Source organism: Calidris pugnax, unplaced genomic scaffold, assembly GCF_001431845.1.
Source record: "Calidris pugnax isolate Ruff unplaced genomic scaffold, ASM143184v1 scaffold219, whole genome shotgun sequence".
NCBI classification, from domain to species: domain Eukaryota; kingdom Metazoa; phylum Chordata; class Aves; order Charadriiformes; family Scolopacidae; genus Calidris; species Calidris pugnax.
The window spans coordinates 10,504,552-10,518,206 of record NW_015094507.1 but is presented as its reverse complement, the minus strand read 5'-3'; the positions used below and the strand labels follow the sequence as shown (position 1 = coordinate 10,518,206).

Genomic DNA, 13,655 nt, shown 5'->3' with positions numbered 1-13,655 from the left:
CCTTCACCAATATTTAGCGCATATCCTGACAAATATTAATAAAGAAATATCTCATGGGTGAAATGAAAGATTGATAAAAAAGACATAGCAATTAAGGTTATAGATACAAGTTTTTCAACAAAGTTTTAGATCACAAAATAGTTTGCAGTGCAGCCCTTATACAAATAAATATGAATATCTGCAGTCCTGGAACACTCTAAGGCTGCCTGCACTGACAGCTCAGGAAGGGCAGAGGAAAAGCGACAATTAACAGCTGAGGGGCAAGAGGTAGCTTCATTGGTCAACAGTTCCCAACACATTCTCCTTGTCCATGTCCTTCCAGCCCAGGAAACAAACAAGGTAATCTAGTGTACCAGACTTTGCCCTAATGCAGAGAGTCAGCTACCAGATCTCAGAAAGGAGATAAGACTAAAGGCTTACTGAAGCACCTCTTCACTGTCTTTCTCTAGACTAAGTGGAAAACCCAACACCTTGAAAAAACAGGGGTTTCAGGCATTCAATTAGCCAGCAACTATTTATTTTCCACTTCCCTTCTATGCCAAGAGTCAGCATATACAAACTCCAGAGACCAGGGCTCCCACAACATACTTCTTGGCAGGCCACCAGGTCAGTCCATTTCTCCTTTTGTTTATATCAACTTTTAACCATAGGTGAACTATTTAACTAAAGCACAGGGATAATAAAATTGTAAATGTTCTAACAAATACCAGAAATGGTCCAATTAAAACAAAAGGTCATTTATCACAGGTGATTAGTTTTGAAATGAAACTAAACTGTGAAGAAAATAGAATCAATCAAAGCAATTATATAATTTCAATCCAACACTAAGGCATATATCATCGAATCACAGAATACCAGGTTAGAAGGGACCTCAACGATCATCTGGTCCAACCTTTCTTGGCAAAAGCATGGTCTAGACAAGATGGCCCAGCACCCTGTCCAGCTGAATCTTAAAAGCATCCAATGATGCTGAATCCACCACTTCCCTGGGGAGATTATTCCAATGGCTGATTGTTCTCATTGTGAAACATTTTCCTTTTGTGTCCAATCTGATTCTCCCCAGCAGTAACTCATACCCATTATCTCTGGTCTTTTCCATGTGCCTCTTTGTAAAAAAGGGAGTCTCCATCTTCTTTATCACCACCCTTTAAATACTGTAACATGGTGTTAAGGTCTCCTCTAAACCTTCTTTTCTCAAGGCTAGACAAATCCAGTTTTCACAGCCTTTCCTCACCTAGCAGGCTTCCCAGTCCTTTGATCATCTTGGTTGCCCTTCTCTGAACCCTCTGCAGCCCGTCCACATTTTTTGTGTGTGTAGTGGGGATCAAAACCGAACACAGTCTTTCAGGTGTGGCCTGACAAGCAGGGAGTAAAGCATGATAACAACTTCTTTATCTCTGCTGGTGATGCCCTTGTTGATGGGTAGTCATTGATTTATGACTCATGCTAGAACACGCACAGCTACATGTTCAACATGTCTGTTGAAAAAGGTATGTAAGCCTACAATACTAAGTACTTAGATGAGACACTAAAGTACATTCAAACATGACGAAATATTAAATACCAGTCAGCTTTTATGTTTCCTAATTTCTTCGCTTTCTAATCGTTATTATTGCAGAAGGAAAAAAATCAATTTCACTTTTAGCACAACATTCAAAAGTCAAAAATATATACCTGCAAGCAAAATAGAGTGGAGTTGCCCCTGACACATTTGGCCTGTTTATATCTGCACCGCTGTCTAGCAAACACTGCACCGTCTAGAAGAGAAGAAAATACCAGCATTAGAAAGAGAGCAACAGAAAAGTCCATTGGCTTGCAACTACTGATGTCATGTATTTCTAATTACACTGAAGGATTTAATTTTCAGTAACAAATTTCAAAACCAAAATTCCTAAGCACTAGATGGAAAATCATGGCTGTCAGAGCTCAGAAGCTTCCTTTGAAAGAAAGCATCTGGGTAGAAAGATTTTTGTTTTTTCTTTAACGGTAAACAGTCGTGGAGACAATCTGTGTAACTCAAGATCACTACTCTATGATCTGCACAGCTGTAATGCTGTGTAAGTAAAGCATCCAGACCTGTACTCTTGAGAGTAGTCAGCCCTAATGCAAGGCTAGGCCTAAAAATTATTCACACAGATCAATAAATGAAGAGTCTGCATGAACCTGTTTATTTCTAATGTTAAATATCTAACTGATCCAACTCTGTGTTCATTTTTTATTCACAGTAAATTAAGATCAATTCAAATTTCAAAAGCACGTAATAGCTGGTACAATTGCGAATCAAACTCATTCTACAAAATAAGGAAGAACATTTTCAGATGTTTAACATTATATCAAAACTTGCTATCAACAAGGCAATAATAGTATTACAGAACAGTTGAATAGTATACAGTAAGTCACTTAAACTCCCACAAACACTAAAATCTATCATCTCCACAAGATTAATCTAGTTATTCTCATGGAAGTGCATGCAGTCAATGCTAAGACAAACAATAGAGTTTTTCACACTTCTAGCCATTACTATGTGCATTACTAGTCTGAAATCTATAAATACACACACACAACACCACTGCGGAATTATCCAATCCTTTACAAATCCAATGTATTAATAAAATCTAGAAACTTACTGTCTTGTGTCCATTTTGACAAGCTACATGAAGGGCTGTCTGTCCCATTGCATCTTCAACGTCTACGTTACTGACATGCTGAACAAGATCATGAAGCAATTCTGTTCGTCCATTGACAGCCAACCAGTGAATCTAAGTACAAAATGATGATATGTTTCCTTTAGTAATGACTTCAGTAGTTCACAAAGATGATTTTTAACCTGTTTGTACTATTGTACTATATTTTCTCAAAAAGCTTTGAATAATTTTATCATATGCTTAGGCACTCTGATAAAATCTTTTGATTCTTAAGGGCACTTGAGACACACAGCAGTTTTGTTTATTTACATGGAAAATGACAGAAACTTAAGAAATGAGAATCTTCAAATTCTTCATTAAGAGCATCATGAGAATCAATGGCACTTACTGCAGTCAAGCCTTCATTATTACAAATGTTGACATCTGCACTGTATTCCAGCAGCTTGCTCATACATTTCTTCTGACTGTAAACAAAAGAATACATTAAAACTCAGCCAGGGAAAATCATTTACAACGCCTAAGTATCTCCTTAGAGCTCACTCAAATTCATCATTGTACAAACCACAGCAGGTAGCTTTACTTTGTAAGGAGTATGGTACTGAGCATGTGAAAAAAAAAGAAGTGATCATCAGTAGCAGCAGAAACTCATCCAGTGCAAATGTAGCATATGACAGCACAGGGCTGAAAACAGAGCTGTGTAGCTGAATGTTTCTGTGGAAAGCGTCAAAGTACTTAACCACCACTCCAACAGCTTCAGCTCAGCATGAACTACACTCTCAAGGCAAGAAACTAGAGTTCAGCTAATAGAAATCTATAAAGTTCATCATTGCTGTACACTTCAGTGAACACATTTACAGTACACCACTAAATCATTATTTAATGAGACACTCATTGTAGCACTATGCAAATCTTTGTAGAATAACTGCCTTAAAGTAGGGGGTTTTCCTACTTCATGTTTTGTTTGGTCTTTTAACACTCTCTAACGCTGTAAGTTCTTTACCCTTAAGAATTTATTCTTACTTTTCCTTTTTGTTTGGTCCCTCTCACACCTTTCTCACACCTCCCTTCCACATAACTGCCTCCTGTGCCTACTTCCACACTTCATCATGTATCACTTCGCTGCTTCTTTCTCCCTTCTCCTCCCACATACCTAAAGGCCACTAAACACTACCTACTCCTCGAGTATTACTCATGATACAATATAGTTACTATAACACATACATGCTCTAAAAAGGAAAAGACAACATTGTTATTATTAGCTGTGTGCTTCCACACACTACAATTCAAGAAATAAGATCTTAAAAAGGTGCTTGCTCACTGTTTCGTTCCCCCTCCTAATACGGTGCAGGCAAGCTTTGTATTCCTTTCCTTGGAGATACTATCTGAGAAAAACCTGAAATCTATGAACCCTTCCAAACCTTCCAGTGTCCTCTTTCAAATCTTGCTAACTGGAAGGTGAATGCATCCCTTGTTCAATCACTGTTCTAAGAATCGGTAAGTCCCTGCTTAACAGAAAACACTAAAATGACTGACACTGAAATTGGCACTTCAGACATAACGTCCTATTCATATAAAATTATTTTCTGAATATTCAAAGTATGAATTTTTAACCTCCACGTTTTCTGCAAGTATACCACCCCTATTTTCAAAAGTGAAACCTAAAGTATTTTGTTTGAACTACAAAAAAAATATTACAGAACGTGTCAGCCCAAGTGCATTATGCACAAAACCTTTTTAAGAGTTTTTAAAATATTTTTTCTTACCCATTCCTTGCTGCTAAATGGAGAGGTGTGCATCCTGAAATGTCCTGATAGTTTGGATTTGCCCCTTTTTTTAATAATAGAACAAGGCATTCAACTGATCCACAGCTAAGAACAAAATAAGAAAGGGAAAAACTGTAACAAGGATATTTACAAACCAAATCTATATTGAAGTAAAGACAACAGCAATATTATGTACAGATTACATTCAGTAGAAAGTCTAAACACAAATCTGTTTTTACACCCTCATAGTTCAAGTTACACAAGCATAAAGGAAAGACACTTAAATGCAGTGAGAACTGACTGACCATAACTTGTACTAAAGAGAAGGTGTTAGCCTTTTATGCGATTTTAGTGACTTTAAAACCAAATACAAAAATTTATTAGAACTGAGTGGCCAAGTTATATTCCCTTCAGTTACAGTCACATGAAGTACTTTGAAACAGCTGCTTCCCAATGAACATCCAAGTGCTTCCCTCTGTTTTAGAATACTTCAAAAACAAGCAGCATCTGCAGACAAGGTTTCTCTAAATTTACAAAGGCAAGAGTTACCCAGCCATACAGGATACACATAATGGCTACATTTCTTCACAGACTGAGATTTCACAGAAAGGAAAAAAGCATCCACCAAGACTTCCTTCACTAGAATTTGGAAAGCCATTTGATATCATGTGTAAAACCTGCCCTCTCAATGAGGCAGACACATTACTAAAAGAACAAACAAAATACAAAAAGGAAGTGTAAAAACAAAATCTTAACTGATGCTACAGAGTTTTCCAGCTTACATTGGTGCCTTAGATTTGTAGTAATACTTTCATTGTTAACTTCTGGACTGGACTCAAGTAAGTCTTACTTTGCTGCAATATGAAGTAAACTTCTCTTCACACGTCCAAATGCATAATTGACATCAAATTTTGAATTTGACAGCAGCTCTGAGACAGACCTTCAAACAGAAACATAATTTCAATTAAAAAATAGTTCACAATATCCAAGCAAAGTATATACTGTAACTTGTACCGAAACACTCTATTTCCTACTTGGTCGCTATTTATTTTCCCTTCAACTAATTTCTGAACAAGAGACCCAACAGCTTTCAAGCATATGCATATTGACAGCACTTTTGCTCTTTCACTACAAAAAAAAATGAACTATAATCTTCAAATGTAAAATAGTAAGAATTAGACCAGATGGTCAAATCACTTCTTTACAAATACGGAAAACGAGCATATCTTTGGTTTGAAAAACAATAAATTCATATTTTCCTCCTTATCTCCACACAGACACCCTAACCAGATACCCAGCAGCTTTCCCAAGCATAGGCAAAGTTCAGAAGAAAGACAAGTATACGAAATAATCACTAAGAAGTAGGAGGACACATGATATGCCAATAGGATAAGAAATTTATATAGGACTCTTCAAGCCCTAATGAATTAGTAAAGATAAAATATTAGTTAAGATAAAATATTTCAAATTAGGTGAAACTGCAAGTGAACTGGTGATTTCGACCTCCAGTAAGGAGCTGATCAGGTAATTTAAATGCCTAGCACACATTCTCAACAAGATATTATGTAGCAGAACAAAAGTTTATCCTTATTAGACAAAGAGTTTACAGTTTCAGTAAGAGTTACTACCTGCTTGCCTACAAAACCCAGCAGAAGGTAGCACCACTGGCATTGTACAGGTCCCAACCGCTTTGAGGACAACTAGGTAAGAGAAGCAGCTGTTCATCTGAAGAACCCCAGAAGTATCAATCTCATTGTCCAACTCTTATTCCATGTCTTTTTGAGATGTCTAATGAGACTACGAGCTTCTATGTCATCAATAAATACACAGAGCTACAATCCAGTTACAAAACAACGCTTTTCTTCTTTTCCTAGGACAAATTTCTCTATGTGCATCAACAGAACAAATCCCAGCCCCAGTCTACGGCATAAAACTGAACAGGTTTCTCAGGTAAGAGTATGCTGGGATGTACAGAGTCAGTGACTAACATCAGCCACAGAAGATACCTCAGCAATCCAGTAGCAGACCTCCTAAGAGTACTCTACCAGATACAACTCTAGCAAATCCACTGTTTTTTCAGACCTTAAAAAAAAAAAAAAAAAAAAAAGGAAATGTAAAGAAGCTCTCACCTGTGCTGGTCAGCCATAACCATCGGCATTAGCGTATAGACAGCAGTTTCATTATCTGTGAAGAAATTAAATTACTCCATTATCATGAAGGAATCTTGTATGTAAAATTCATCTAGCAACACTTATTTTACCTTTTAAAGTGTCCATTGTCCAATAGATCATTCTTTTTACACGAGTTATACATACCTGAAGTCTCATTATAAAGAAAAACCCACCATACTTAGAAGAGGTAATTAACAGCATTGCAATACATGAAATTTCATGTGGCTTTTTTTCTTTAACAAAGTAATAGATAGTCTATTGAAAATTCTATAATTATTTTTTAAAATTTATAATTCTGTTGAGTCAAAGTATTTAAGAATTTTTCATTAACCAAAAAAAAGTAAAAAGCTTATTTTAAAAAGAAGGCAATTTCCTGTGTTCCAAGGTGACTTCCACAGTTCTTACACCTATGAGTTTGTAAAAGTGATTTCCTTAAACTAAATTACTCTGCAATTATTCATCTGTGTCTCTAAACCTGAATGCAATAAATTCCATTCTAATTTCTAATCAGTTTCATATTCCACATTGGAAGGCAAGGAAAAACATCCAGAACACAAAGATCCAAGTCAGTGGTGGGAACTGACTGACATTGACCTACACAGACTCTGTCAGTACCGCTGCTGCACATACCAGCACACTGTATGGATATGACATGACTTTTGGTCACTTATAGACCTTCTGGAGTAAGGTATTATTTTTAAAGGATGAATTTGACAAAACCTAAAGGGCTTTAATGCATAATAATTATTAATAATACTAATGTACAATAATTTCTATAATTATTATTTATGCATAATGATTGTATTTTCTAGCTTGAAGCAAACTACTGTTGCTGGGAGTACAATGTCCACAGACCCTTCATGTAGATGCCAGCTTACGACAGGAGGGATGACACTTTCTGAGAACCAAGGACTGTTCTCGTAAAACATTTAATTTTGAACTTTCTCCTTATCATCTTAATTGATCCAAATAGCAAAGTTACAAAGCAACCAGAATAGGAAGAACTAAAACAGACCCAAACCATTCTATGGTTCTGTAAGTATAGCTTCTCATATCTTTTATGTACCATGCTTCTATATGTTTACTACTTCCACTAGATAGGCGAGCTGACATTTACCAAATATTAAAGAAAGAATTCTTCAGAGTTATCAAGTGGAGTCCTTATCATGCTGCAGCTATGCTATTTGTTATTATTCTTCTACAGTGCTCCAAGATTAGTGCTGCTACCCACTATTTGAAGCAGTCTGTCTGTAGCTAACAAAAGAAAGAAGAAATACTAATCTATTATTACCACTGAAAATAATATTTCATATTCAAATTCAAATCACATTAATTCTGTTACTTATAAAAATATTTTTTAAAAATATCAATGTTGCTTACAGTGGATGCACGGTGGAAGAGACACAAGCCTCTCAAAACACCAAATGATATTTCAAAGCCGCAGAGACTAATTCTAACCATCACCAAGTTCAGGAGTTTGAATTGCCTGTAGACTGTTCCTTATGGCAGAGCTCCATGAACATCAGATGAACTCCATCCCGAACACACACCACTAGAATTTGACTGCTGGGGAGGGTGGGGTAGGCTGGGAGGGAGGTCACACACACAAAATCCTGGCAATAAAATTATATAGATGCTAAATAACAATACAAGCTGTGGAGAAGATTTGATCACTTTTTGAAAATGTACCCATTATTAGCTCCCAGTATATACAAATAAAATAAAAATATCTTGCTTGAGCTCTGTTCTACAGATCTCTTGGTAGGAAGATAAAGCTCTCCAACTGAAACAAAAAACAGAACTTGAGAACGCCAACCAAATCTAGGCATGACATCCTTATGTATTTCCACAATCATGCCCTATTAAAGAGAAGAGATCCAAAAAATAAAGCTTTAAATATACCAGCACACTTAACTGAAACAGTTAACACTGATCCTAATTACATTTAACTGTATCGCAAGTATGGTGATCTAGAAAAACACAACAGTTCAATATGAGTGTAGATGGGCCATAAAAGGGGTTTATGGTATAGTTAGAAAGCTAAGCCCTTTGCTATTCTATCAGCAGAATCTAGGCTGTGGAACATAGGCAGATTTTCCCGAAGATTTTCTTTACAGAAATAATTAAAAGTGTGTGGGACTAAGGAGCTTTTGTGCCTACTTTGGTAAAAATTATCTCTAATCAAAACCAAACTCCCATTGACTTAAAGTAAATGTACATGACACCAGGGAGAGAAAAAAGTCCTCGTGGACTTACAGAACTTGTTATCTAACTTGCTTTCTTTTCAAGTCATAAATATCTAAGGACAAAAGAAAAAAAGGCAGAGTCAGAGCCAACGATGATCGTAAAACCTACAGCTTTGGGCTGCAAAACCTAGTTTTCTGGCACTGAGCCTCAACAGTAGAATCCAGAAATTTGTCTGAAGTTCTTAAATGCCCAGAAACACCTGCTGAAGGATACTTCAGAGAGTGATGAAAAAAACAATACTATTTCCTATTGGCAAGGTCAGCTCAGAGTATTCACTGGCACCAGACTCAGGTTTTAATGCTTGCTTTAAAAAAAAAAAAAAAAAAAAATCACTTAAATTCATCATCTAGAATCCTGCCCTGATAAGATAGACTTATTTTATTTCATAAGAGATGTTGGCTTGAATTCAGCAGAGCTCGCAATCTTAAAGGAGAGCCCATCCATATAATACCATAATGGCTACAGCACATGCAAAGGAAATTAAATACCTGGATTTAGTGCCTTCTTCAGCATAAGGAAGTTCAAACATACATCTCCATTTCCTAAGAGAGTACTATAACTCTTACTTTAAGGATGGAGAGGTAAACTATATATATTTTGAATTAAAGCCATTCAAATGTGTATGAGTGGAAAAAAAAAATCATAATTTAAGAGGCCAGATATAGCACAAAAGAAGCCACCAAACCACGTGCCATGCTAGACTGGTGGTGGTATTTTCTAAGCTGATCTTGTCAGTACATGTTTGGAACAGGTTGTAACCCAAACCTGCTTCTCAGGAAGAGTTTGGCCTGGCCTGCACGCACCTAAGGAACATCAAGGTCAAGAAAGAAGCCATGTAATAAGCTAAGATGCACTCAAAGCTAAATAGGCATTGAATAGAGGGGTGTTTTTGGAATGTAATTTGAGACTTCAGTGCCTGAAATCCACTTATCTCCTAATTTCAGTCCAGCTGTGATTTGTTTCATATAGTTCTTAGAGAACACCTTGATGACATTCCTTCTGCACTCTTGCCTCCTTCCAGGGCAAGAGAAGTACTTGTTCTGGAGGTCAGAGGGCTTGCATATTGCACAGACATAATTACCTCTGAAGTGTTAGATAATAATGCCCAAGATGAGAAGCAAACCGCTGAAGTCAAATTCAGAATGAATTTGCCTACGCTAGTACTGGAGTAAACTTAAAGCAGCTCCAGCCAGCACAGGTTGTGCTAAGCATTATTCACGTTACCATCATCAATTAGTTAAACTGGCGCTACTACATTATTTTTGTAAGTCTAAGCTTACATTAACAGTATTATGTCAGTTTTCACTGCTGCCATTCAAGAGATTACAGGAAGCAGCAAAATCCATCTGAAACTTGTCTGTCCTTCTGTGCAATTTACAAGTAACTGCAATTTACAAGTAACTGCACTGGAAGAGACTGAAACTGTTGATGAGTGACAATAAGGAAAGGGTGTAGCGGCTCAATGCAGGGGGAAGTCCATCTACAGCAGCCAGGAAGGCCAAACAGAGGAACAGAATACTCCCTTTCCTCCACCGCTGGAGATGAAACCTGGCAGACAGACCACCAAAGACTCGTCCATAAAAATAAAGCCTGAAGAAAGTACAATGACAGCACATGACTCACAGGAGCAGAAACTTTTGCGTATCGAAAAGCTTTTGCAGGGGTGGTCTTCCCAAAGGCTGCACCCGGCTGGAACACTGAACTACCTGCCATAAGAGCCTGAGACTATATTTTTCAAGTCCATCCCGATATCGGGTGGGTAGCAGCCATGAGAAGTAGTTTAGAGCCAAAAAAAAAAAAGAAAAAAAACAGGCTGTGAATGGTGACAGCGACTTCCAACATCTTTTCAAGCAAAATTCAGTACTACTAAAAAAAAACCACAACCAAACCCACAAAGATTTGTCATGGCTAATGTGTCACCGACAAAGCATCTCAGGAAAGGATTTAGAAGCAGACAAAAGGAGGGCCCAGCAGCCCGGAGCGCCCCGGGGGTGGCGGCCGCGGGCAGGGCTCTGTGACCGGCACCGCCGTCCTCCGCCGGGGAGACACCGACCAACGGGAGAGAACGCGGACGCCGTCGCTGCTGCTGTTTTTGCCATTAAAAAACCAAAAAAAGTCCCTCGGAGGCGGAGGGAAGGAGCCGCCTTCCGTTCTCCCGACTCGCCTCACCGGGCTGCCCCCAGCTTAGCTCATCCCCACCGGGCCGGCCCGGGGAGGCCGCCGCGGCCCCGGGGCAAACCGCCGCCACACTGCCGGCCCCTTGCTCCTACCGTCCGGCAGCTCCACGGTGCGGGCGCGGCGCAGGGACCTCGTCAGCCGGTTGAGCTGCTCCATGGCTCTCTCCATCCTCGGGGCGCCCAGCCTGGAGCCGCTGCCACCCCTCCACCGCTGCCGCCTCTCCCCTCAGCCCATGGCGGCGGCGCTCAGGCCGCCCAGGCCGCCGCCGGGCCCCGGCCCGCACCGCGCATGCTCAGAGGCCGGGGCGGCGGCGCGCATGCGCGGCGGGCGGGGCCGGGACAGGGCCTGTGGAGAGGCGGCGGTTACTTTATTTCCATAGAATTATACAGTGGTTTGGGTTGGAAGGAATCTTAAATTTCATCCAGTTCCAACCTTTCTACTGTAGGCAGGGACACCTCCCACCAGACCAGGTTGCTCAAAGCCCCATCCAGCCTGGCCTTGAACATCTCTAGGGATGGGGTCTCTGGGCAACCTGTTCCAGTGTCTCACCACCCTCACAGTAAAGAATTTCTTCCTAATATCTAGTCTACGTCTACCCTCTTCCAGTTTGAAGCCATTACCCTGCCATGTCCTGTTGCTACATGCCCGTGTAAAAAGTCCCTCCAGCTTTCCTGTAGGCCTCCTTCACGTACTGGCAGGCTGCTGTAACGTCTCCCCAGGACAAAAGAAAAGGGGATAAGTTTTCAAAGCCTGTGGAATGCAGATATTTAAACATCTCATTCTTACAGTTTTTGGAAAAAAAAAAAAATTATTGCCTTTTGAAACTGCCCCCAAAGAGTGACCCTGCCAGTGTGGCCTCAGGGCCTTCATTTCCCCAGGGCTACAGGAGATGATGGCACCTGGAAAAAGTGCTGGACCAGGATGGGGCACCTGGAATTGCAGCCAGGCTACAGTGAGGATCAGAGAAACCCCAGGCTGGGGGAAACTGGGTTCTCACCAGCCAAACTCTTGGAGATTTAAACCTGAAGCGTTACTGAAAATGGAGAAGGGAGCATGTAGCAAGGATGCAAAGTGTGATTGACTTTGCTAGCACTTTAGAAGAAACGCAGGAAAAGGAAGATTTAGGAGCTGTAACCTAAAAAACATATAAGCAACATTTAATAACAGCAATAATTTGTAGAGTAAGACATGAGAAGTAAAGAACAAGTGTTCATAAATTATTTGTCATCTTTTTTTCTTTCAGTTGTTGCTCCCAAGTGCAACCAAGCACAGAAAGCACTTGAATCCAGGGAGAATATGTTATACTCTGAGAACAGACTAAGGAAAGATTAGTTAGGTGCTCTGAAGTCAACTGCGCCTCATGAACTCCCTCCTAGGACTTGTCAAGACCTAACTGAACTGGACTCATGGAGGAAAGGTGGTGTTTGAAAAGAGCAGGCATGGTACCTGTCAGCGTGAAGAAGGAAAACCTAGGGATATATCAGCAAGTCCATGTAACTTAAATCCCAGCAAAAGTGCCAGAACAAAAACTGTAGAAACATAAAAGTCAACAAGTAAACAATCGCCATCATGAGTGCCATTTCTTCTTGTTTCTTGCACAAACTCATTCCCACTTGCTAAGATATTCCCAAACAGACAGGACGTGGTGATGGGCATTTGCAGCTTTGAAGCCTTATTCTTTCCACTGTAGCAGGAAGACGTCTACAAGGAAAAGTATCTCTTGAAGTCTAACATCTTCTTTGGTTAACAGCTGTATAAAAATTCAAGGAAGGAAAAGCCAGTGGAGGCCCAAAAGCAAACCAGGTAGTAGTAACATGACCTCAGTGTTCAGTGTCAGGGGTCACAAATTTCAGTATCACCTTCAGAGGTTCTCTTAAACTCCAGATACACCCAGCTGGTTTGAGGGCTGCATAAATGCCCAAGATCCTCCTTTTTAGTAGACGATATTATAGTAGACTCCATCATCCAAAAAAGCCTCAGCTCAACTTTGTGAGCAGCTATTATGTACTAGGAATTCCTATTTGAAGACTGTACTTTTCCAGTGGTATTGCTATTGTCCATGTCTATATTGACTGCCATGGAGAATTAGGTGGTAATTAGTTCTTTCTAGTTTAGAAATTGGTTTTACACAGGAATGAAACACCTTCTGAGGTGTCTGTAAGATACCTGTAGTAAGACTAGGTCTCAAACTGAAAACTTTTTAGTCACTAAAATTAGCTGAAAGTAGTAAAATTAGCTAAAATGAATTACACCATGACAGGTATCATCAATGATACATCCAAATTTTATTAACTTCCTTGGTGTCAAGATAAAAAATGCCATCCCAAGGAAAGACTAAGATTCCCAACTTTCTGCTTATAGCTTTTAAGTCATTTACTGATTGAATGCAGTCAGCAGAATTCTCTTCAATAATGAGATAAGCAGACACTAAGATATCTATCCACTGCACTCATATATCTAAAGATGTCGTGTTCAACTGCCTAAGAACGGTTGGTCAAATTTGTCTTCACAGTGAATGAATTCAAATCAATTATCAGCCCTGCGAGAGAAACGCTGTTCCTGGATTTTACAGGAAGCTCATTGCCATGGGCATTCTCAGGGGAGACCAGAGACAGACTGTGTTTCTTTTCAGAAAGATAATACCATCAAAA

At 39.4% G+C, this 13,655-nt stretch overlaps 1 protein-coding gene across 3 annotated transcripts in view; it reads right to left on the bottom strand.

Annotated features, from left to right (window-relative positions):
* The window catches only part of HACE1 (HECT domain and ankyrin repeat containing E3 ubiquitin protein ligase 1), a 49,444-nt gene extending 38,165 nt beyond the window's left edge, over nt 1-11,279 (bottom strand). For 2 of the 3 annotated variants that reach the window (XM_014964686.1, XM_014964687.1), the window contains exons 1-7: nt 11,097-11,279; nt 6,538-6,592; nt 5,259-5,348; nt 4,409-4,513; nt 3,034-3,109; nt 2,628-2,759; nt 1,675-1,757 (exon numbers count right to left, since the gene is read on the bottom strand). In XM_014964686.1, the coding sequence (XP_014820172.1) occupies nt 1,675-1,757; nt 2,628-2,759; nt 3,034-3,109; nt 4,409-4,513; nt 5,259-5,348; nt 6,538-6,592; nt 11,097-11,172 (617 nt within the window). In that variant the 5' untranslated portion in view covers nt 11,173-11,279. Of the gene's footprint in view, nt 1-1,674; nt 1,758-2,627; nt 2,760-3,033; nt 3,110-4,408; nt 4,514-5,190; nt 5,349-6,537; nt 6,593-11,096 lie in introns of those variants that run through there. The other variant, XM_014964688.1, reaches the window with a different exon arrangement.
* Nucleotides 11,280-13,655: the final 2,376 nt, after the last annotated feature.